The sequence below is a fragment of the Psittacula echo genome (genome assembly GCF_963264785.1).
Source record: "Psittacula echo genome assembly, chromosome: Z".
In the NCBI taxonomy this organism is placed as follows: domain Eukaryota; kingdom Metazoa; phylum Chordata; class Aves; order Psittaciformes; family Psittacidae; genus Psittacula; species Psittacula echo.
Window position 1 is genome coordinate 70,489,581 of NC_137742.1, and position 22,648 is coordinate 70,512,228.

Genomic DNA, 22,648 nt, shown 5'->3' on the forward strand with positions numbered 1-22,648 from the left:
ATCTTTAAACATCTCAGTATGCAAATAAATTCTTTTCCTTTTTTGCATAAGATTGACAAGGTCAAATCCATTACACTGTAAAGAACTGATGCTGATTCACTGCAGCAACCAGAGTAGGTTAGGAGATGCAAGTAGCCTGCAGCTACAATGCGAATGAAACAGAGCTGCAAACCACTTACCACTATCATTTCAGCAAATTCTCTTTCCAAATACACTGACGAATAAATAACAGAACAACTTAGCAGCATTACCATTTACATAAAAAGTACAGCTATCCTTTATTTTTTCTTTTTTGTTTAGAGTACCACCAAGTACACCTGACAACAATTGGCTTGTTTTACTTAAGATACTAAATGAGCTTTTATATTGTAACTGAGTTCCTGAAAATAAAGATGTCACCCTGTTTCAATGTAAGAGTTTTAGCAGGTCTGAAGAAGGCACCGATAAATACACAAACTTAACATAAGTCAGTCATACCTTTCGCCACAGCTTCTTTATACTTTTCTTTGGCAGAATTCACTTCTTTTATTAGTTGTCTATAGCTAGATTTTAGTTTCTCTAGTTCTGTCTTTGTGACCTTTAAGAAAACAGAAATATAAGAAGTATTAAAAATACTTATTAGCAACATATAAAAAAACCTCGTAGCATTAGTTTAAGAGAATTAAGAAGATTTATTTTCCAAAATAACGATGTTAACACTTCCCCGTGGCTTGAGATAATATTAATAGGATATTACACGGTGTAACAAAATCAAATTCAACAAACGCATGGAATGAAGTAAGAGGCCTGGAAACACCAATCTCCATCCACATCAGTGTAATGAAAAATATGTTTAGGAAATCCAGCTAATCATAAACACTTCCATCCTAACAACAAGATAAAAAAAAACCAAACACTAAAAAGATGCTTAATAAATCATACTAGATGAAAAATTTCTATGCATGGGAAGGAAAATCTTTAGCATCTTCAAAAAAAAAAAGTCAGGATTTTTAGGTATTACAGTTCCTACAAATGGCTTAGAAACTGCAACTGCACATGAACCAATCTAGCTGTTGTAACACTTAAACCCTAAATAGGAAAAAAAAAAGGGGGGGGAGTGGAAGGAAGGAAACAAACAAAAACCCCAAAACAAATTCTTGTGAAACACTGCACAGAAGAATCTTTTTGCAGTGGAAGCAGCCCCACTGAACATGACATTTTTGATAAAAAAATAAAATAAACGTGTCTCTTCTACTCCCTACTTACATTCACTGTTCACAAATAATCACAAATCATGAACTTGCAAACAAGAGCTAGTAACAAACTAGCCACTACAATACCAAAAGGGTGGCATATATAGTAATGAAAAGTAAAAACTCTGACAAAAATACACTCAAGATGGGAAAAGAGGAACTAAGTGTAATGGAAGTGCTCTCCACAATGAATGCGCAGAAAAGGAAGTCCATTCTACAGAAAAACTGTTCTCCTCACAGCAGGCGTGAAGAAAGCTGGAGTTCACAATCATCCATTTTTTCATGAGGCAATGCCCAGATACCACTGCTTTTACCCTTAACGGAATTCTTCAAAGACCCAGCAAGTTGCTATCTACAGCTTCTATTTCTGTACTAAGTGTGCAAAGACTTAACTTAAAGGCAGGAACTTCTCTCCGCATAGATTCATATTCTCATCTGATATTTCTACACACTGTAAGTTATACTCACAATTGTTGCTATTACAGACAAGAAAAAATAACTTTATGACAAACTTAAAACTTATTATAAAAACTCTATGAGAAACTGAGAAAAAGATGAAGTTAGGAAGTAATGAACACAATTAAGACATAAATAACAAGGAACTGTTTCTCTCAGGAAAAACTGGAAAATAAAAGGTAGGCCTTTGTAGCAATTACAAAACGTATTTCACTGATTCTTAGACTGTGTTCTCCCAACAGACAAAGCCAAACCTAAAAGCACCTCCATCCCCAAATGACACTTAACTAAGATAGTCAAGAATTATCTTAAGTCAAGGTTGTACATGAATTGTATGCACAGTTGCATATAAAATAAGGAAGAAGTTCTTTACTGTGACGGTGGTGAGGCACTGGAACAGGTTGCCCAAAGCAGTTGTGAATGCTCCATCCCTGGCAGCGTTCAAAGCCAGGCTGGATGGAGTCTTGGGTGACATGGTTTAGTGTGTGGTGTCTCTGCCCATGGCAGGGGGGTTGGAACTAGATGACCTTAAGGTCCTTTCCAACCCTAACTATTCTATGATTCTATGATCTTAAACCCAGTGTTTATAGCAAAAAGTCTTGCCCACCTAACTAGCACAGTACTCTACTTTTTTCCTCAAGTTTCATGGGGAAAAGAAAAAATTAATCCAATATCTGCATGGGAATTGGAATACATCTACAAGATATGAGTTCTACTGCATTTGTGTGAAAGCCATGGTGTTTCACTGTCATTAAGAGTTTTACCAAAAGATTCCTCAGTGAAGAGGTGTCTAAAAATAAGAAAGGATGATACATATGCATTTCACCTAAAGGAAAACACATTTTTTTGCCATTGTATCCTATAAATACAAACTGCACAGACACTGACCTTCAAAAGGTTTGGATAAAGTCCTGGGAAGTAACAAGTATGTTGCTTCTGTGTGTAACAAAAGCAGAAGCAATACAGAGACTATGAGAAGTATTTTGAATTTCTGGAAACCATTCTTTAAGTGTTCTAGTGACACAAAACGTTTGAACAAACAATGTCAGCTAACAATGCAAGAGCATATCATATCTAACCAGAATGCTATTCAAATGCTTCTTAGGAAAATCAGGAAGGGGAAAAAAACACCCAAACAACAATGCAAGCTTATTCATCAGGATGCAAAATATTCGCATGGCTATGCAGCCCATAATTAAAATCAATATGGTTTTTGAGTGCTCAATATACATTATATTTTTTTGAAAAGTCTCGCTTTAAAAGACAGCTTTAGTAGAGCTTATGAGAGTTAATTTATTAACAGAAGGAAACATGTTCTGTGCAGTCTTTTTTAAGAGTATATCTGAACTTCCAACAGTCTTGTTTCATCTAGCCTCTCTTACATTTCTTTCTTTCTGTTTCCATTTCCTAAATTCTTTATATATTTAATCTCTATTATTTCTAACATATGCTACCAGTTTTATCTCTTCTTCCATCCTGAGTGTTTTCAGACACGCCAATCCATAAGTGGCTGTGATGATTATTTGTCTTGGGAATTTTATCAGATAAGATAGTCAACTGATCATGCAACAAAAAGGATGTATTCCCCACAGTCAATACCAGGGAAAGATGCCAAGATGCATACCATGGAAGCAGTCCCATTAGAGCCAACACATTTAACCTAATACGTTTGCTCCTAAAGTTCTTCTCATACCTGGATGAAGAATCTTTTACTCATCAGTCCATGACAATTGTAATGTACTACTCAGATGTTATAATTATACTACTCTAAATTTCAAATTCTCTGATGAAAGAAAGAAGAACCAGTGATTCTTCTTCTCTCCGCAGACCTTTCAGACTATAAATCAGAAATCTTTGATATCTGCAGTTAAACTTACCCCAGAGCACCTGAATGAAACCGTGATTTCTGTCAGCTTTACTGACTAGATATACTGCTTTCAACATAAGCAGGACAACTGACATGTAATAGAAAAGGCCCTGAATACCTCCGTCTGCAGCCATAATGTTTGGTTTACACTTGATTTATATTTTAGAGCAGAGACTAGAAGAATCCTGTCCCACCCAAAATAGTCTGGACTATCAAGAGCATTCATTCTCAAATGTTTTCAGTGCCCTGGTCCTATGGATGTCTGGAATGGAATGAGAACAGGAAGAGAGATGGAACAGAGAAGCATCCAACAGGATCATCTTTTACTGGAACAAGAGCATTTACAGTGCTATTTGTTCATATAAATACATGTAAAAGAAATCTGTTCATCTCTGCCTTGTCAGCTAGCAGAGGAGAGAAAATGTAGAGGAAACAGCTAAAATTTAAACTAGATTCTACATATCACAAATCACAACTTTTTTCATAGGACAACCATAACCACAAAAAGAATCCACTCTCAATATATAACTTTTAAACATATGAAACTATAATAAATTTATAAAGTATAATTAAATAACATACCTTGTACATCTCTGCTTCAATTTGTTGATGAACACCTACAAAACTCTTCTTAACCTGCTGCTTATCTTTGATCATCATTGTAAGCCTATGCAAAGGCCCAGAATTAAGGTCTTCTGCATGCGTCTTCATTATTTTGCTCAGCTGTTCTGTTTGCTGTACCACAAGCAACCAAGACTACAAAAAAAAGCACAAACAGAAAACACTCACTTATTCTGGCTTACAAATAACCAATGAACATGAACTGTGAGAAAAGATGCATCATTTAAAATTCAGTATAATTCAGAAAAAAGAAAACCCATGAATTTTAAACTTACCCAAATTCACTTCCAAAATAAAAGTTCTTCCTGCTACAGCAAAATCATGCCTTGAACTTACTCATAAAACCATAAAAAAAGCACCAGCGACAAAAATACAATACTGTAGCTTCGCCCTTTAGCATTGACTTCGTACTTCTAAACACTGATGAAAGCTTTACAGCCTTTTTTTGGAATACATCCCCAACACCCCTGACAACCATGTTCACATGTCCTTTGTTCTCCTGTTTCCCAGGCAGTTACTGTTCAAGCTGACTTCCCTTGTCTAAATACCTCACAGTGATACGCATCTGCTTCACATAACGGACAGCATCAGTCAGGCCTCCGGTTCCGAAGCATAAAGTGCTAATAGCTTAAGAGACACAAAGAGTTACTCCTCTGTTGTAGTAATCTAGCATCTTTCTACCCTTATTTTAGTAACTTCCTTGATCACTCAGTCAATTTCAGGACAGCTTAATGTGCTGTGTGCGGCTTTGAACTTTAATTAAGAACTTTAAGGTGAATAGAGACACTTCCGAAGCACCACAGATATAAATACAAAATTAAAATTCAGCTCAAACAAAAGCATTTGCTATCCTTAAGATCTCTGTCACAGTTTGTTGACGGGAACAGTACTGTACTGCTTAGACAGAACTACCTGACACTGGATGCTATGCTATATCTGAAATTCCAGAAAGGCTACATGCCATACAATTATCAGGTCTTGAAGGCAGCTAGTATGCTAGTTTTACTAGCATTTGTTTTACTCTTACAAAAGACAGAAAATCACCTTAGATCATCAAAATTTAGAAAAATAGTTTGTTTGGTAGCTTTGGGGGTTTCCTTACATCTCAGATATAAACACACACACACATGCATATATATAATATTTTCATGTCTACGTGACAATGCTGCAATGCAAACTGGATTCTCGAGAAGGAAACAAAAGGTAGTTAACTCCTGTATTTATTATACCATCTTTAACATTTCCATCAGTTTGTAAACATCCCATAGACTGGGTACCTCAGACTATCTGAGCTATCTTTCGTTACGTTGGAGCTATCTTTCGTTACGTTGGAGCTATCTTTCGTTACGTTGGAGCTATCTTTCGTTACGTTGGAGCTATCTTTCGTTACGTTGGAGCTATCTTTCGTTACGTTGGAGCTATCTTTCGTTACGTTGGAGCTATCTTTCGTTACGTTGGAGCTATCTTTCGTTACGTTGGAGCTATCTTTCGTTACGTTGGAGCTATCTTTCGTTACGTTGGAGCTATCTTTCGTTACGTTGGAGCTATCTCAGACTGCTTTAAAGTCTGGTGGCGTAAAATATCATGGCCTAAAGCTCCCCAGCTACGGCTGAACACTTTTCCACCTCTCCATTAAAGAAATCTTTCCAAATGAGATCAGAATCATAGAATAGTTTGGCAGGGTTGCCTCACCCTAGACCATGTTGCCCAAGGCTCTGTCCAACCTGTTCATGAATGCTGCCAGGGATGAAGCATTCACAACTTCCTTGGGCAACCTGTTCCAGTGCCTCACCTTCCTCACAGTAAAGAACTTCATCCTGATATCTAAGCCATATTGCATAGACTAAAAATGTCATTAAACACCTGTTTGAGCAGAGTGGTTCTTGTGGTTATAGAAGTTTTTATAGGAGCACTTTCAGCGGTGAAAATGTAGTCAGAGTTCTCCATTTTCTTTACGGCTGATTTATTACTGATGAGACAAGTATCATTTCCATCAACACTCAAAATCACAGGAAAAGCATTTTCCAACAGGACAACTACTCTAAAGAAACACTTAGCTTACAATCCACCAAATGAACACGAATAAGTCAGAAACACAGCAAAAACTTCCCTTTCAATTTAAAAAATAAAAAATAAAAAAAAATCATTCGTACATTTTCCTGTTCTGTACATCCCTCTTTCCATACTGACAAAACATCAAGATTTATGTAGATTAGTAAGATTTCTGTGTTTGCTATGACTAATTTTAAAATAGGAAAAGCTAAAGTGAAAAGGTATACTTAAGGAAAAGCTTAAGAAATAGATTTAAAATAGGAAAAGCTAAAGTGAAAAGGTATACTTACGGAAAAGCTTAAGAAATAGATTTATATGGTTCAGAAGAGCAGCTGGGTAGGGAATAGCAAGAAAAAGCATTGTGTTTTTGTTCACAGAAAATAACCACAGTTCAGCAGAACCAATAAAATAAAGTATTTTTTGGTTAAAGAATATTTTTTAGACATGTACACAAAAAAGTTTATACATATACACAACAGAGCTGTTGGTAAGCACTTAAAAATGCTGCTTTCATAGCATTAGCAGTTGATGCCACTATGCCATCCAGCAAGTTTGCTACCTCTGCATAAAATAAACATAGGACAAATTTTCCCAAACATCCTTTCTCTCAAAGTGCTCAGGCTTGCTGTATGATTAAAAAGAAAAACAAAAAACAAACAATGGCACACACACCAAAAAAACAAACAAACAAACAAACCCTAAACAAACAAACAAAATTATAGAATCACGGAATCTAGAAAGGTTGGAAAAGACCTTTAAGATCATCAATTCCAACTATTACCCCAGGAAAAAAAATCAGACATCTTTGTATTTGGTTTTAATGCCACATAATATGAAATATTCAGTATACAAGTATTTTAAATCCTAGAAGATTCAAGATACTAGATTTATGTCCCATAACATTTGGGTCATACTTTGACTCTATAAAATGTGAGGAAGAAAGAAAAAGTATCATGAAATACTAAATTAGCATGAGGTGAGTGAAGTAAGCAGTATTTTGGACATTTTAACCGCCAAAACCAGAAAGGCAATGTGTCACTATACAACTTTAAAACCCAAGGTGACAGTGAAATTTCAAGGCAAGCTCACACAAAAGATCTGTCAGTCGCATATGAATATATTTGCTGTTATATAAAGATGTAGAGATCAGAGATTCTATTGATATGATTGAAAGAAAAATGGTATCTCTTTAAGAGAAAAAAAAAAAGAAAAGAAAGAAAAAAGGAACAAAATAATCCTGAAAGAACAACTTGTTTTCCAATTTGTGCCTATGTCCAAAACAAAATTTCAAAATATGTCACACATGTACTTCTCTTCAACCCAAAAAGGACATGGGCTTAAGTCAAATCTCCAGTTTTTTTAAATTTATTTGCTCACAGGAAGTGCCCATGTTACCATGAACCAAGGCAGACTGAGCTAGCTATATGAAGGTTAAAGATTGCTTGTACTTTATAATGCTAAATACTCTGATTCGTCTTGCTCCTTTACTTCTTTTGCCCTAATTCACCCTGTTCCATTGGCTAAAAAAACCTGCAAGACAGTTTAGCTAGCACATAAGAGCAATACTAGTGGGGCAGTAATAGCAAGTATTATTAGTTACATCACCAATAATTCTATACAGAACTTCAAGATCCAAGAGTAGAAAGCTTGAGGACAACCCTGACTTCTGCCTATCTTAGTCTAACAACCCTTTCATATTTATTTACCAAAATCTTCATGACCTGAATAGCAAGATCTGTAATAAACCACGTAGAAGAAACACAAACAGGTGAAAAGCATTTCAAATACACCACCAAAACACACAGATTAAAAAAAAAAAAAAAAAAAATCAGCAGTCTGTCAATTTACACGACAAGAATTATTGTGGGAGAGGGAAGCAGCAACAGATTTTGCTCTAGACAAACGTTGTGCAGTGCTACTTTTGGGGAAGCTGAAGCAGGATAGCTGTAACAGCACAGCTTTCAAGTCACACACCCCAACACTTTAATCCAGCATAAATCTAGGCTGCTGCAGAAGGAGCAGTCACATTGCTAATGCTGCACCACAGCTAGTGTTCAAGCAGCTACACCATAAACCCACTACATAAAAACTGCTTTGCCTAAAACTTAACTTGACCCAAAAAAGAGTGCTTTCCTGCAGAGACGAGATCAGATTCATGCCAGACTGAAGGGACTGTGGAACCACTGCTGTATCAGAAGGGCCGGGAATTAAGTAAACTGTTAAAACAGAGTAATTTTCTCTAGTCAGGATGGAATTCCAATTCAGGAGTGAAGCATACAAACAGGTGAAATATGCAATTTTACTTCCATCAGTACCTTTACTGAACTTGCTCAAAATCTGAAAATTAATAATTTGGAGGAAGGACAGCATCACCTTTATAAAAAGTAAACGCACATTTTAAATTCAGTACAAAATAACTTCACAATTATGACTAACATCCTGAATTAATGTTTTGTTTTTACAACACATGCTGCAGTGTGAACAACAGCTGGAATGCTAGGCTTTGCCTGGTTTCCTGGCATTTTTCTATTTCTGTCACAAATTCTATATAACATAAATAATAGTTCCTATTTAACTGTCTTAAAAGAAAAGCTTACTATAGCATGCTGTATTTTCAAAACACTAAACAAAGTAACAGGCTCAACCCAGGAACTAAAACAGTGAATTTCAGAATTCAGGATTGATTCTACTTCAATTGTTATTTTCAAAGCAAGATTGGAGCTCAAGTTCTGCATATTCCACTGAGGAACTGAAAGGAGCGCATTTTAACTACTTTGGCAAGATTAACTCCCAAGAAGCTGAATGAACAGAAATCCAAGTTAAACAAAACCAAGCAAAAATAAATCTAACAAACACTGTTATTTCCAAAGATATTCCAAATTCAAAATAGTCTTACCTTGGACACATTGCTGATAAAATCCAATTGACAAGTGCTCTCTTTATCTACTTGATTACAAAGATTCTGTAAAGTGGAGGCATACTCCTTATCACTTTTTACTCGCATAACCATAAATTTCTTCACCGTCTCCAGCAGTCGCAGTTCCCAATCTTGCAGTTTTAATAAAGCATCATGAGAGTACTTCAGGTCACCTCCAAACCCCATTTTTTAAGGCACTATATACCACACAGGGGAAAATACAGGCTCTTCACCACATCTGAAATCAGAACAAGATCCATGAGACACTATCAAGCAAAAAAAAAGACACTTCCAGTGTGACAAAGAGAAACAATTAATGTCTAAATCCTGAAATAACTTAACTGCAAGATTAACCACATACATATACTTCTTCAAAAAAAACTGAAAGGAGAGTCAGAGTGTTTCAAACACCCATCTATGAGTGGAAGTGGAAGAGATCTCAGGCTGCTCTCCAGTTTCCTTCTGCAAAATGTACCTCCCTAACTTAAAGTGAAACTATGGGGGAACACATAAAAACATCTAAGACAGATACTAAAGACCAATCCACTTAGTTAATCAAGTAAGTATAGCTGACAGGATTTCCACACAAGGACTGCCAACTACACTACATACACTAGCCCACTCCTGGTGACCCAGAACATTTGTTTCTGGTGTTTACTGTCCTCTGAGCAGAGAAAAAGCCAAATAAAACATCAGCTCTCAAGCAGCGCATCTGTGGGAAATGGATAACTAGTTAGAAGCTAGTTTGCTCCTAAACATTAGCAGGCCATTAAACTTGCAGATTTGACCTCTCAAAAATCAGAAAATATCCCAAACAAGGCTCCCCATGTAATTGTCCATTGCTTCCCTGTGACACACATTAGAAGGGAGTCCTTCAGTTCACACAGTTTCCCCTAAGGCAGTTCAGTCTTACTGCACTAAATGGAAACCATTTGATAAACAGATAAGAAATGCTGCCTTATGAAATACTATGACACAACCACAGCTCAAAGTCATCTGTTTGAGCTAGCTCTAAAACATCTCCCTGTAATAATGATAAACATGCAGCCACATCATAGAAGACCTGAAGGCACACAAGTAATTTCCACAGACTTCCACAGGTTTTGTAATGTGGGCTGAATCCTGTTTTCCGATATACACCAAGAAACTGCTCCTACACTAAGCAGCTTCAAACTAGGTAAGATAAATTCACACTAAACTGCAATTATAGCTCTCGACTGCAGTGCAGACACACCCTGTGTACTGCTTAGACACAAATTCTTGCACCCCAGCAAAGCCCTGGCACTTTTGAACGCAGGAGTATCAATTTTTTCATAGGCTTTAAACTGCTACTTAAATTAGCAGAATGTATTTCAAATATTAATAGACTCATTTCCTAACAGCCCATGAGGTGAAACATCTTATTTTACACTGAGAACTGAGACACTTAAACTAATGACAACACTGTACCAGCTAATACTGGAATGTATAAGGGTTTAAGAGCAGACTTTTCAGTGTCTAGTATTTTCCGCATATCAAGTATCAAGAAAAAAAGCAAGACATTATTGGCTTCAGTTATCACAAAAAAATTCAGAAGATTTTGCAGATCAGAACCTAAAGCCTGATTCCCAGGACCCACTTCTCTCTTCCCGCAGTTCCCTGACTCCATTAGCTTTTCCCGTAAGTTATGGAAATAAGCCTCATTTTATTCTCAGAATAAATTCTCTATTTATTCTCAGAACACAAACCATACTATGTTATTAAAGAAACAAAGATTTGATAAAATAGTAAGAACAGTACCATCCTATTATGCATCTACACAAGAGAGGTAAGTCAAGGTTGTATGAGTAACCTTAAATCTATCTTAAGCCTTCATATTCTCTTTAACTTGAAGCTGTGTATTTTAGTTAGAATTCTTGCTGATGGCTAAGAGCTCAGTCATAAAGAGCAACAGCAAACAATTAAAAAGGGTGGACTATGTCATTATTAGTTGTATTAATATTTTCCCAGTTGAAATTTAAGAACAGTCTTGCAAAACTACCAATATTTTAGTAAGACAAGCAAAACAAAACATCTTAAAGCACCTACTTACTAACATGACTGAAGCAGAATTTGTGATTTTTTTGACACCCTTTAGGTAAATATTAACTTTTGTGATCAAGCTAATTTTTCTCTTAGCACATTTTAGCATATTACCTAAATATCCTTTAGCTATAAAAAAAGATAGCATCTACCTTTTCTTACACTCCATATTCAGAAAAGATGGGAACTGAATGTCAGGATGAAGTGTGGCCTTGTGCTATGAGTAAAACGCTGACGTGCTTGCTTTTACTCTAACCTTGTGCAATGAGTAAAGTTTGCTTGCTTTCACTCTAACCTCCGCCTTTTACTGAGAGGTAGAGGAAGCCAAGGGCAAGAGGAAATATTCTCAGCTTACGGTATTTCAGCCTGCTTCTACCAACTCACTGTGGAGCCATACAATTTCAAAAATCAATAGAACAGAAGATCCAACAACATCTCACTCTAGCCTGTTTAGCCTCCCTTCACTAAGTAGTAATTAGATTTTTTTTCTGATTGCTCTATTAAATGCCTGGGTACCGAGATAAATTTGTACAAATACTGGACTGTGGTCCTGGTTTTAAATTATTCCATTCACCGTGGCAGAAGCAGCACAGTAAAAATTAGTTTTTCAAAACTAATAAAATTCTGATTCTGTAAGACTAACGAGCATAAATAAAGTCTCAGACCTGATGATTCCCAACTGGGTAAGCCAGCCTCTGTATGCCTTCATTGTAAATTAAGGAAATGTTCAATCAAAGCATTCAGCAAAACTCAAATGGTCCAATATTGTGGAGGTAAAGAAGTGGTGAACAAGTATCCAAGACCTCAGTCATATAACTGTTGATTAGCTAAAACCCAATGCTTTAATTAGAATCATAGAATAGTCAGGGTTGGAAAGGACCTCGAGATCATCTAGTTCCAACCCCCCTGCCATGGGCAGGGACACCTCACACTAAACCATGTCACCCAAGGCCTCATCCAACCTGGCCCTGAACACCGCCAAGGATGGAGCATTCACAACCTCCCTGGGCAACCCATTCCAGTGCCTCACCACCCTCTCAGTAAAGAATTTCTTCCTTATATCCAATAATTAAAACCACTTTTATTTTTTTAACACTTTTTAACAACTGAAAACAGTACAGCTCAGAGTCACTTATTTGAAGTCAAAACTGTAAGAATTACCAACACATGGACACGTTCTACACAATCTTTATTTCCGTTACTCTTAAAAAGCACAAGCACATTGCCAGCAGCCAGTGTTCAAAGACAAAATATCTGGCACCAATACAGAAAGGTATTTTTCCAAGTTTGGTATCTCCTTGCTTTGGGCGCACAGATGAGTTGACAGCTGCCCTACAGAGTGAGACCAACAGAACAAAATATTTCAGTTTGAAGGGACCTACAACAATCATCTGAGCAAAATGATCCATTTAGATCAGCTCTCCATCTCCAACCATGGCACCAGGAGTTGCTGTTCAAGGACAGCAAACAAATTGGACTGCTATTTCTGGCATGATCTTCCTTCTGCTTCCCCATATTCACAGTTACAGGATTGCAGACGAAATATTAATAGTCCCATTTTTTGGATTTACCATACATCACAATGCTCAGATTGTACATGTAAGACAAAGAGATTCCAATTCAGATTTTGCAACCACATATTAGTGGCAAAATGAAGTAGTGCAACAAAATCTGACACTAGAAAAGATTTACCAGAAGATATGGGGAGTTTCTACTCCAGTGTTGAAAAGACGAAAATATACTATCAAACATATTCTAAGGGAAACAAAATCTTGCTCAAAAGATTTTTGGGAGAATATTTTACCTTAAAGGAAAAAAACAAAAAAAACACAAAAACACAAAGAAAAAAAAAAAACAAAACAAACAAAAAAAAAACCACACAAAAAAAACCCAAACAACAACAAAAAAAACCACAGAGATGGCATCACATTTTAAAGTAGCTAGATGGAAAACTGATGCCAACAAACATGTGATATGCTAAATTTATACAGAAAAAACCTTTAGGAGTTACTTGCTCTGACTCTGAAGAGATCTTTTCTACTCCTGGCAGATACCCATGAGGCTTATCTCTTTCTCCATGCATGAACAATACTTGCATAATTTAACAAGCCAATGAAGTCTGAATTCTAGCATGTTTTGTAAAAGTAATAACATCCCAGTGGCATTAAATAGGACAAATGAGTTTCAGCTAGTTTATTTTTTTATTTTGAAAAATATATGTATGCTACTACAAAAATTGTGGATATGCAAATCAGCCAACCAATACTTGGTAAGCTTTAACAGTCAAATACATATCAGAGCCGATTCAAAGAAAGTAAGAATTCCTTTCTTTTTAGAATCACTCTCAAAAGAACAAGCTAATCACTGACAGGAAGTGAACACTCAAAGTACATTTAACAACATACTGTGAATGAGCAATCAGACCCTGAACAGCAAGCAATAAATGTAAGAATAGTTACTGAATACAGCTTATAATTTGTCTTCACCACCACCACCACAGTGAGGTGGTCAGATTTCAAACAAAGTAATGTTAAGTTTTGTCAGCATGACAGTAAGAAAATTCAACGAGTCACATAATTCTTCAATACTGTAACACTTCCTTCAACAAATAAAGCCAATATTCTACCATTAGTAGTCTTCCTGAATTCCAGCAACAACTCTGAAGTAGTTTTCATAGCAAATCTACATTTAATTTAAAGATTGCAATCTGTTCATGACACATGACAGTAGCCATACCATGATAGATCCTGTGTGTCCGACAACGGCTGAAATCATATGAGCAGGGAGCACATACATGGCAATAGTTTTTCCACGATGCTGTCCTACTCTCTTAACTAACTGGTGCTTTCTGTTATATACTGCCATGAAATATATCCCAGACTGTGATTGCTAGTCTTAAAATAATGATGGATCTACGTGCATCAGTTGGAACCTGTGGTTTTACAGTATCGATGGCAAGGTAAGCAACTGATAAACCACAGACCAGAAGCACACCTGACCTCCAGTTAAACTCAGAACAGGAAAGCACAGAACACATCTGGCCCCTACAGAGGGAGCAATACGGAATGGGCATGGTACTCAGTACACCATACTCACTCTTGATCTGCTGTCATCTCCCTTGATCCTAAATCTACATGGACTCCAAATCACTTAGCATGGCTTACAGTTTGCCTCCTAGAAACATCAATAATACTGCAAAACTGGAAAATAAGAGGACTTGGATTCAGGGGACAAACCCTCAAATGCAAGGCTTCTGTAGTGATTTAAAAGCAATTTTATAATAGATGACCAATTTGTTAAGACAGTCCAACTCAGTTTCTGAATGTCAGGCTTATGGTAGTTCTATTCCATTAAAACAGTGAAGTGAATCATTCTTAGCCCTTCATCCACACCTTAAATGAAAATTGAACTGTTAAACAATTGACATTTCTGTAAGTGTAGGATCTATTTCTGGAATGTTCAAGACCATGAAAAACAAAACATATGATTTAACTACTATTTGTTTATACTAACCACACATTCAGTATTTTAATGTGAAATGTATGGAACATGAACTAGCAGAATTAATACTTCTATGGAGCTACTGCCATCAATAAACATTCAAAGTTGTAATCTAAAGCTAGCCTGATCATTTAAAAATTGGTCTAAATATTAGTCCACTCAAGGTAAAATAGCCAGGTTATTTTCAGGAAGGCTTTTCTGCAAAACACAGCTCACATACCTTAAAAAAATGTCCTCAAGAAATGATCCTTAGTACACCTTTCTCTATGTCAGCAGCTACTTCAGATTTTCACTTCATGAAATATAATTTTATTTTCTGGGGACTCTGGGAAAGAAAAAGAGATCAAACTTTTTTATTATTTCAGCATTTTAAAATAAATTGTGAAACTTAAAGCTATGTAAGTTGCTTTGCATTTTCAGACTATTACCAGAAGACAGATATATTAATTTTTTTTTTAAGATCATTCAAGAAAACCAAAAGAGCAGACTTTTTAAATGATTGCAAGCAGCAGTAGGCTATCACTTCATACATCCAGTTCTGAGGGAAGAAATTATTTTGCCTCTACACATGTAATCAAAGATTGGGTTTTTTTAAGTTCTTGGAATTTCTTATGACAGAGTGTATTGTAGCCACAAAATTAAATAATTTCATTTATTTCTGAACTTTGCCCTTGACAAAACAAAAAGGAAGCCAGTTAATAAGGAAAATGAAAGCATGAAAGGCCAAAATTCATCATATGAAAGACAAACTTAGTAGCAGTATTTTCACGGCACTGTAAGAAAAGAAGTGTCAACATAAGAAAGGGATCAATCAAGACACAGAAATTTTTTATATGGCTCTAATTACTCCAATATCTAGAACAGTAAAAGGTCAGGTGACTGCAGCACTAAAATTTCAAGCTGTTAACTCTGAACTGCAATCTAGGTGAAGCAAACTGAAACAGAAGGCTGCATCTTTGAGGTTTTATATTAAAAAAAAGTATATGAAATATAAAAAATAATAAGAAACAGGCTTTGCTATAGCTTACAAGTGTTAGATATACTGTGTAAGCTATATCTAGACCAATATTAAGTGTTCACTCACACTCTTATACCAGAAAGTCTCATCTAAAGATTTAGCTTTAGATGAGACATTCAATATTAGTTTAGCAACGCCCTTTTAAGAAAGGACATATTGAGCAAGACCGAAAACAGTGTGTAAGGATAAAGAAAACAGAATTATTTTCAAGATCACCACTATGTAAAACAAAGCACTAATCACAGCCACATTTACAAAATCTTATGAAGGGACAGCTTTATTTTATACTGAAGCAGCCATTATTTAGTATTCCCTTCTGGTTACTTAGTGACATTCTAGAAACAAAGTGCTGCCTAATATAAATACGAAACTTCAGTGCTCCATGACCAAAAATAGAAAAGACTGTATGTGATACTTACATGTAGTTACCGCAAAAAACCAGCAGCTATGCAAGCAGATACGAAAGGAGGGAAAAGAAATGCAGTAGGCTAGAAGCATTACAAAATCCACTACATTTTTAAAAACAGATACAAAAATACTTGTTGCAAAGCCCAAGAGAAAGTCTTCACCAGCAAAAGATTACAAGAGAGAGCGAAAACATTATAGTAAATTTGGCGCCAGTCCTCCCATCACAAACACAAACCAGTTGGAAATACCAGCATATCACTGGACAGGAACACTAGTTTCAACTCCTTTCCTGGTTCAAACGGGACTCACAAAAGTAAAACACATACTATCACCAGCACCTGGCCACATTTAGATTTCAAGCGGATGTTAAAGCTCCATCTTTTGCTCTCTGCACACAGACAAAAAGCACTTTTTTTTTTAAGGAAAAAAAAGAACTACTTTATCACTTACGGTAGAATGGAGAATTGTTTGTCAATATAAAACTAAAATGCAAAAAACTTTTCTTTAGAATTCCAATTACTACTGAATTTTTATCTATGTGCATGTTTTCATCTGCATACAGGTCATTAGTAGAATTTAAAACCGGTAATACAAGTCCAATACTGATCTAACTGATAGGTGTATACTAGCTGGTACATGGAAGTATAATAAAGGCTTGCCAGTGTAAGTCATCTGTAAGACAGCAATAAAATGCTACAGGACTCCCGTCGCTGTTTCTGAGCTCAAACACAGTAGAACTTGATAGTTACAGAGAGTTTGCTACCTCAGTGAAATAAACCACTAGATAATGAAGATATAAAAGAAAGAATTAAAAGATGGTAAAATAGAGCAGAAAACCTAGGATGATCTGTTGTTTTCTGAAATTACCGCTGAGACACTCAAAGACAATCCTACATCAGATCCCCTGTAGACTGGGAATATGTAAGGCATTCTCCCAAAATGAAGCATCAGAAGGGCATTTAAAAAATATCAAATTAATAGTAAGAATTCACCAGAGGCAGATACTATTCAGCTGATGTGTTAAAGCATTATAAAATATGAAATTGCCAAACTATTAGTTCTGCAAAAACTTCGGCTTAAGGTGACCTAAGTAAAGAGGAATGGAGAATGGAAAATATATCAATTTTTTTCAGAGTTTGACAAGGCAATCAGCAGAAGCACAACAAAGACAGTCTGACTTCAATACGAGGCAAGGTGGTTAAAACCATACTGAAGAATTTGTAGACTGGAATAATAGGGAGAATAAAAATACACCACTGCTTTTGTAGAGGAAAATCATGCTTTGCAATTTGAAGAATTCTTTGAAGTAATCAAGGATCCGGTGGGTAAAGGTGTTGGAATTAGTGGTGAACAAAAGATTTCTAAGAAGTTTCTGCTGATGTTTCTCTTTGGAAGCTATTACAGAAGTGAAGACCTTGCAGGGTAAGACTTAGACAGAAAAAGACTCACAGGGGAGAGAGTCAGAAGCCTCACCACAATCTAAGCCAGGTCTTGGACTGCTGCTCAGAATGGTCACCTGCATATCTGTCATTTCACATATCATCTGTGCCTGTGTTTCCAAATTATACAAGATTATTATGAACAATCAAAACTGACACATAATTAAAAAATTTACATAAGAACTCCAGAACACCGAGCAACAAGCATATAAAACAGCAGAGGAAGTCATGTCTCTGTAAATGCAATGTAACACACTGGGAGAGAGAATTGTAAGTTATTAATGCCATTACCAGAAAAGGTCTGGCAGTCCCTAAACATATACCTTCAAAAGTATTTGTTCAGTGCTCTGAAGTAGTCAGGTTAGGAACCATTCAGAACATCAGGGTTTTTTTAAATGAAGGGAAAAGAGAACATAACACATTCTTACACTGCTGACACATTTGTGCTGCTCTAAACCTCCAAATTATTCTAGCTCATGAAGAACGCAAAGCATCAAAAAAAGTATAGGTATCACTGCTCAGAGTACGGCGCAACTTCTGCACAAAGAAAGTAAAGAGAATTTTTTAGCTCACAAAACAGGTAAGTATGACAGGGTGTCAGATCAAAGCACCAAAAAAAAAAAATTATGAGAGCACGAAGTGACATGGTATGTCAGATCCCCGAAGCGTTTCCCAGAAGAACACCGGGACAGCAAATGAAAATTTTAAAAGTTGCTCTTAAGTACTTCTTTGCCTAGTAAATAATTAAATGAGAGAATTCAATGTCTAAAGATACTTTTGACACCAAGAAACAAACAGGTTAAAAAACTACAATAAAAATTCATGAAAAAACCCACAGATGTGTTTAACAACAGAACTTCCATCTCAAGACGTCTCTAAACTGCAAAAGCAGGACAGAAACGACTATTCTTCATTTGTGCCAACATCCCTTCTTACCTGACTGAATCAAGTGAAGTCTGTATCTCAATACTTGCTCACATACAAGCATCCTCACACAATGTGCTCTCACTCCATTACGCCTGCAGCTGTATGAAAAACAGCTTTCCCTAGCAGGTCTTACAGCTGCGATCTTATTAAAAATTATGTGCAAATAACAAGGAATGAGCTCCATCAAAGAACTGGATTTCACTTGTCAGTAGTATCAAAAAAATACACACACAAACCAAAAGAAAAAACAAGCACACACAAAAAACCCCCCCCCACACACACACACACAAAAAACCACCACAGATAGAAGCTCAGAAAACAACTCTCAGACCGTCCAGAATTACAAGACACACTTCCTTTTTTGGATATAAAAAGCTTTAATTTACCTGCTGGAATTCTTTTCACATGTGCAAATGGTAGTAATAGACATGATGAAAGTAAGTCACTAATAATCATGTAGGTATAAGGCTTACTATGTAAAGAGCCTATCTAATCCTTTCCTGTTCCAGCAAAGAACCACAGAAAGATTTTTGTCAAGACTCAGTCTTCTCAGGCTGATTTAGCACTCTCTGCCCTTAGCATGAGGAAAAAAATTTCTCAGTGACCAAACCTAACCTTCCCCACTGTGACTGAGGAACAGAGAAAAATGACTAGTCACTTCTGTACAATCTGAATACACTATTTTTGGACTAAACTATTTTGATTCGTTTAATTCTTCATTTAAAATCGTTTTCTAGACCACTGCTGTCCTCTGAACACCCTCCAATTAGACACTATCTCACTTAGAGTTTAGAACCTAAAACAGTTGGGTACTGTACAACCCATCAATTCTGAGAAAACCAGAGAGATCACTTCAAATTACTTCTGAGCTCCTGCCCAAGTGCTTCAGTCTCTTCCAAATAGCATGATACTGTGTCCTTTTTTGTTTGTGATCAAAAAATTCCAAGTCCTTTTCCACAGAACTGCACCTTACCCTGTTTCTTCCCCCATCACACACTCATGCAGTCCAGCCTATACACTGTGGGTTGTTGCTCTTGTGCTGATGCCCTGCTCTATTCCAAATGATGTCTGCCGTCTGCCAAGATGATTCTGAACAGTAATCTCATTCTCTACAACACCTGCAGCTGTTCCCAACTCCCCACAGCCTGAAATCTTCTGCAACATACCCTTTATTTTATCATCTCGGGCTTCCTGTGAAAAATGTGCAATGGGAAGGGCTGCCATGTGGTAGTGAACCATGCCAGTAAGTACTCTTCAGCTGCAGTTACTCCACCACTTTTGCTTCCAGCCTGTAGAATTTTCTGCCTCAGAGTCACAGGTAAATAGCAAGGCAGACACTGGAGACCGAATCTCATCAGGCAGAAAAGTACAAGAGGGTGAGGGCCTGTAGTCCTAATCTAAACCTAATCTACAGGTTAGGAAGAGCAGAGCTAGGCTGGCTGCCACAAGCCACACTCTGCCTGTGAGACTCTGGACTTCCTGTCATGCTCTTGTTAACACTGAAAATGGCAATGCCATATACAAAATAACACACATACACCTTGCTTTCAAAGGGTAAACGCATCTAGTTTCTTGCTACCTTCTACATGCTTACAAATAAAGAAAGCTTCCCTTCCTATGTTTTTTCCAGGAGTTAAGCTTTTCTTAAATTAAGTGCCAGGCTGCAAGGAAAACCAAAGAAAAGCATGGCCTCAATAGAAAGTACCTAAGCAATGAATCTCACTGAACTCTCAGTTCTGCAGTGCAGCCACATTTATCTCCACACTAGATCATAACAGAAAAATGGATCGAGCCGGAGGCTGATAAAAATTACTCTCAGGTGGCTGGCACTGCACTTAAGTATTTCCGATCCCGTCACAAGTTCTAGCAGCTAAAGGACAGCACTGTTCTAGAGTTACAAAGAAACATATAATGCTAAAATTACCAAAAGTTGTCCACAAATTAAAAAAAAAACAACCCCTACATATATCAGTGACTCAAGCTCACGTACAGTGCATCTTACTTGGAAAAAAACCCCGCAAACCTCTTATTTGGAGAAAAAACTAAACTCAATATCTCTAAAAGTTATGTTTCCTATCTTGATACCTATCTGCCTTGAGATAAATACATGACAAGTCAGAATGAACGCACACACACACAAACACACACACTCACACCACACAACAGAATCCAAGAGCAAACCCTCAATCCCTAGATCACCTACTGAGGTATCTCTTCAGGAAGACAAAGGAGGTAAGAATACTGACACAGCACTGAGGCTCTCTCATCATCACAGAATATCATCTAAGACTCTTCCCTGGAAAGGTTTCAGGTTCGCAAACTCTTTTAGTTGCTGACATTGCACTTTTCAATTCAGAAATCCAGAATACTGCTAGGAGCTTCCTCCAGAAGCGCTGTGTTACCTCTTGAGATTATGGACATAAATTGTAGAGAAAAACTAAAATCCACAGGACATGAAATTATTTTAAAAGTCTAGAGGCAGCTTCATTTCTTCCTATGGCCCAACATCAGCCAGAATTTCTCACTGCAGCCAAAACCAATTAGATTAAAAATCTGCCATTACTCTAAATATGTAACAATACTGGTCTCCTCAGGAGAAACACAATCCAGTTCCAAGTATTCATCACTCTTTTCAAAGAAAGTCAAAGAACAATCAGTGTGCTGCTTCTTCTTTCCTCCTTCATTAAACTGATTACATCCTTCTGGTTCATTAAACCCTCTACTTAGTTAACCCACTGTTCACTCAGTCTTCTTGAGGTCACTTATTTCCTTGGCACAATTTTATCACATTTAATGTAGTCTGACCACACAGTATTCTGTACAGAAAATCAGTCCACAAGAAACACAGGTCCATAAGGAAGAGAGAGAGTCCTGTCACCTCCCAACAGACTGCTGCACTACAGGAATACATTGTGTGGTTCATTGAAGGTGTTGCTTAAAATTCACTCATACTCTCCATATCCTAGAAGATAATGTGGTAATTCTAATAAATGGGATACAGCAACTCTCACTAAAGGTAGAGTCACCAGAAAGGCAGATGACTGAACTATGCATGTGCACCTTCTTAAGCACTTGAAGTGCATAAAAAAATTTAATTAGTATACTTTACAAATATATAAAGCTAATTTTTCAATGAGAAAACCCTTTTTACATCCAGCCAGTTTTTTTACATAAGCCTTCCCAGTTACAAACATTCCTTCTGAGGGGTATTTTTCTCATTTCAAAATGCACAAATGGATCAAATTTTAATTAATAGGTATGATAACAGTTAAAAGTTGTGAATGTTTAACCTCCCAGGTCTCTGGGATAAATGGTACTGAAGTCCACATGAGCAAAAAAAAACCCCAAAACATATGCCTGGACTCGTCACAGGGAAATCTATTCGTATATGTAAGACTCAGCCTAACTGATCTTTATTGCAACAGATTACTTTTTTAGCTCCAGCTTTTCATTCTGCATATCAAAAGCATTCTTTCTACCAATGATACCAAGCAGCTAACTTTTACTTTATGAGGGCAATGTTCTTCAGGACATAGCATCATTCACGAATGTTCTTCAGAAAAAAAAACCATAAATAAATTCAGGGATAATAATGTTGGTATTGCTGAGAAAGGGTTATTTAGGTCCCTCAGAATTCTTGCCTTAATGTACTCTGAGACAGTTTAAGGGAATTTGACTGACTGCATTTTTAAACCTGAAATCCTGCTTAATCTCAGAAAGATTCTGCAGAGTGACAGAAGACATCTTACTGTATCTTACTGTAATAGTTAAAAAATGTTAACAACCATCTGCTTAATCACTGCTTGGAAATGGCCCCTCACAGCTGCTGAAAGATCCTGCAAACCCCTACATCTCCACTAGGCTCCCCATGTTGGGGTAGAGGAACTTTGGTGATGAAATACTAGAGCACAAGGAATCATCATGTCACAGCCGTCAGAATGACGTTTCAGCAGCATGATATGCAGGGTATGCACTGCATGCTTTGTGGAAACATGAAGCCTTAGGTGTGGGGACACAAGGCACATAGGATAGTAGACTTCTGGGACACTATTTAGCTCTAGGACACAGATCTGTTGCAGTATGCATCCACATCGTGGCTGCAGCAAAGCCTGGAGAAAAAAAATCCCACCAGCTGTGGGCAGGCTTCCT

At 36.8% G+C, this 22,648-nt stretch overlaps 1 protein-coding gene across 7 annotated transcripts in view; it reads right to left on the bottom strand.

Moving 5' to 3' along the window:
* FER (FER tyrosine kinase) overlaps positions 1–22,648 on the bottom strand; it is a 166,161-nt gene that overhangs the window by 137,799 nt on the left and 5,714 nt on the right. For all 7 annotated transcript variants that reach the window (XR_013958640.1, XR_013958641.1, XR_013958642.1 and 4 more), the window contains exons 2-5: positions 14,928–15,032; positions 9,125–9,383; positions 4,138–4,311; positions 478–577 (exon numbers count right to left, since the gene is read on the bottom strand). Coding sequence is in view for 4 of the 7 variants with exons in the window: in XM_080636602.1 (XP_080492728.1) it covers positions 478–577; positions 4,138–4,311; positions 9,125–9,331 (481 nt within the window). In the remaining 3 variants the exon portion in view is untranslated. The remainder of the gene's footprint in view (positions 1–477; positions 578–4,137; positions 4,312–9,124; positions 9,384–14,927; positions 15,033–22,648) is intronic.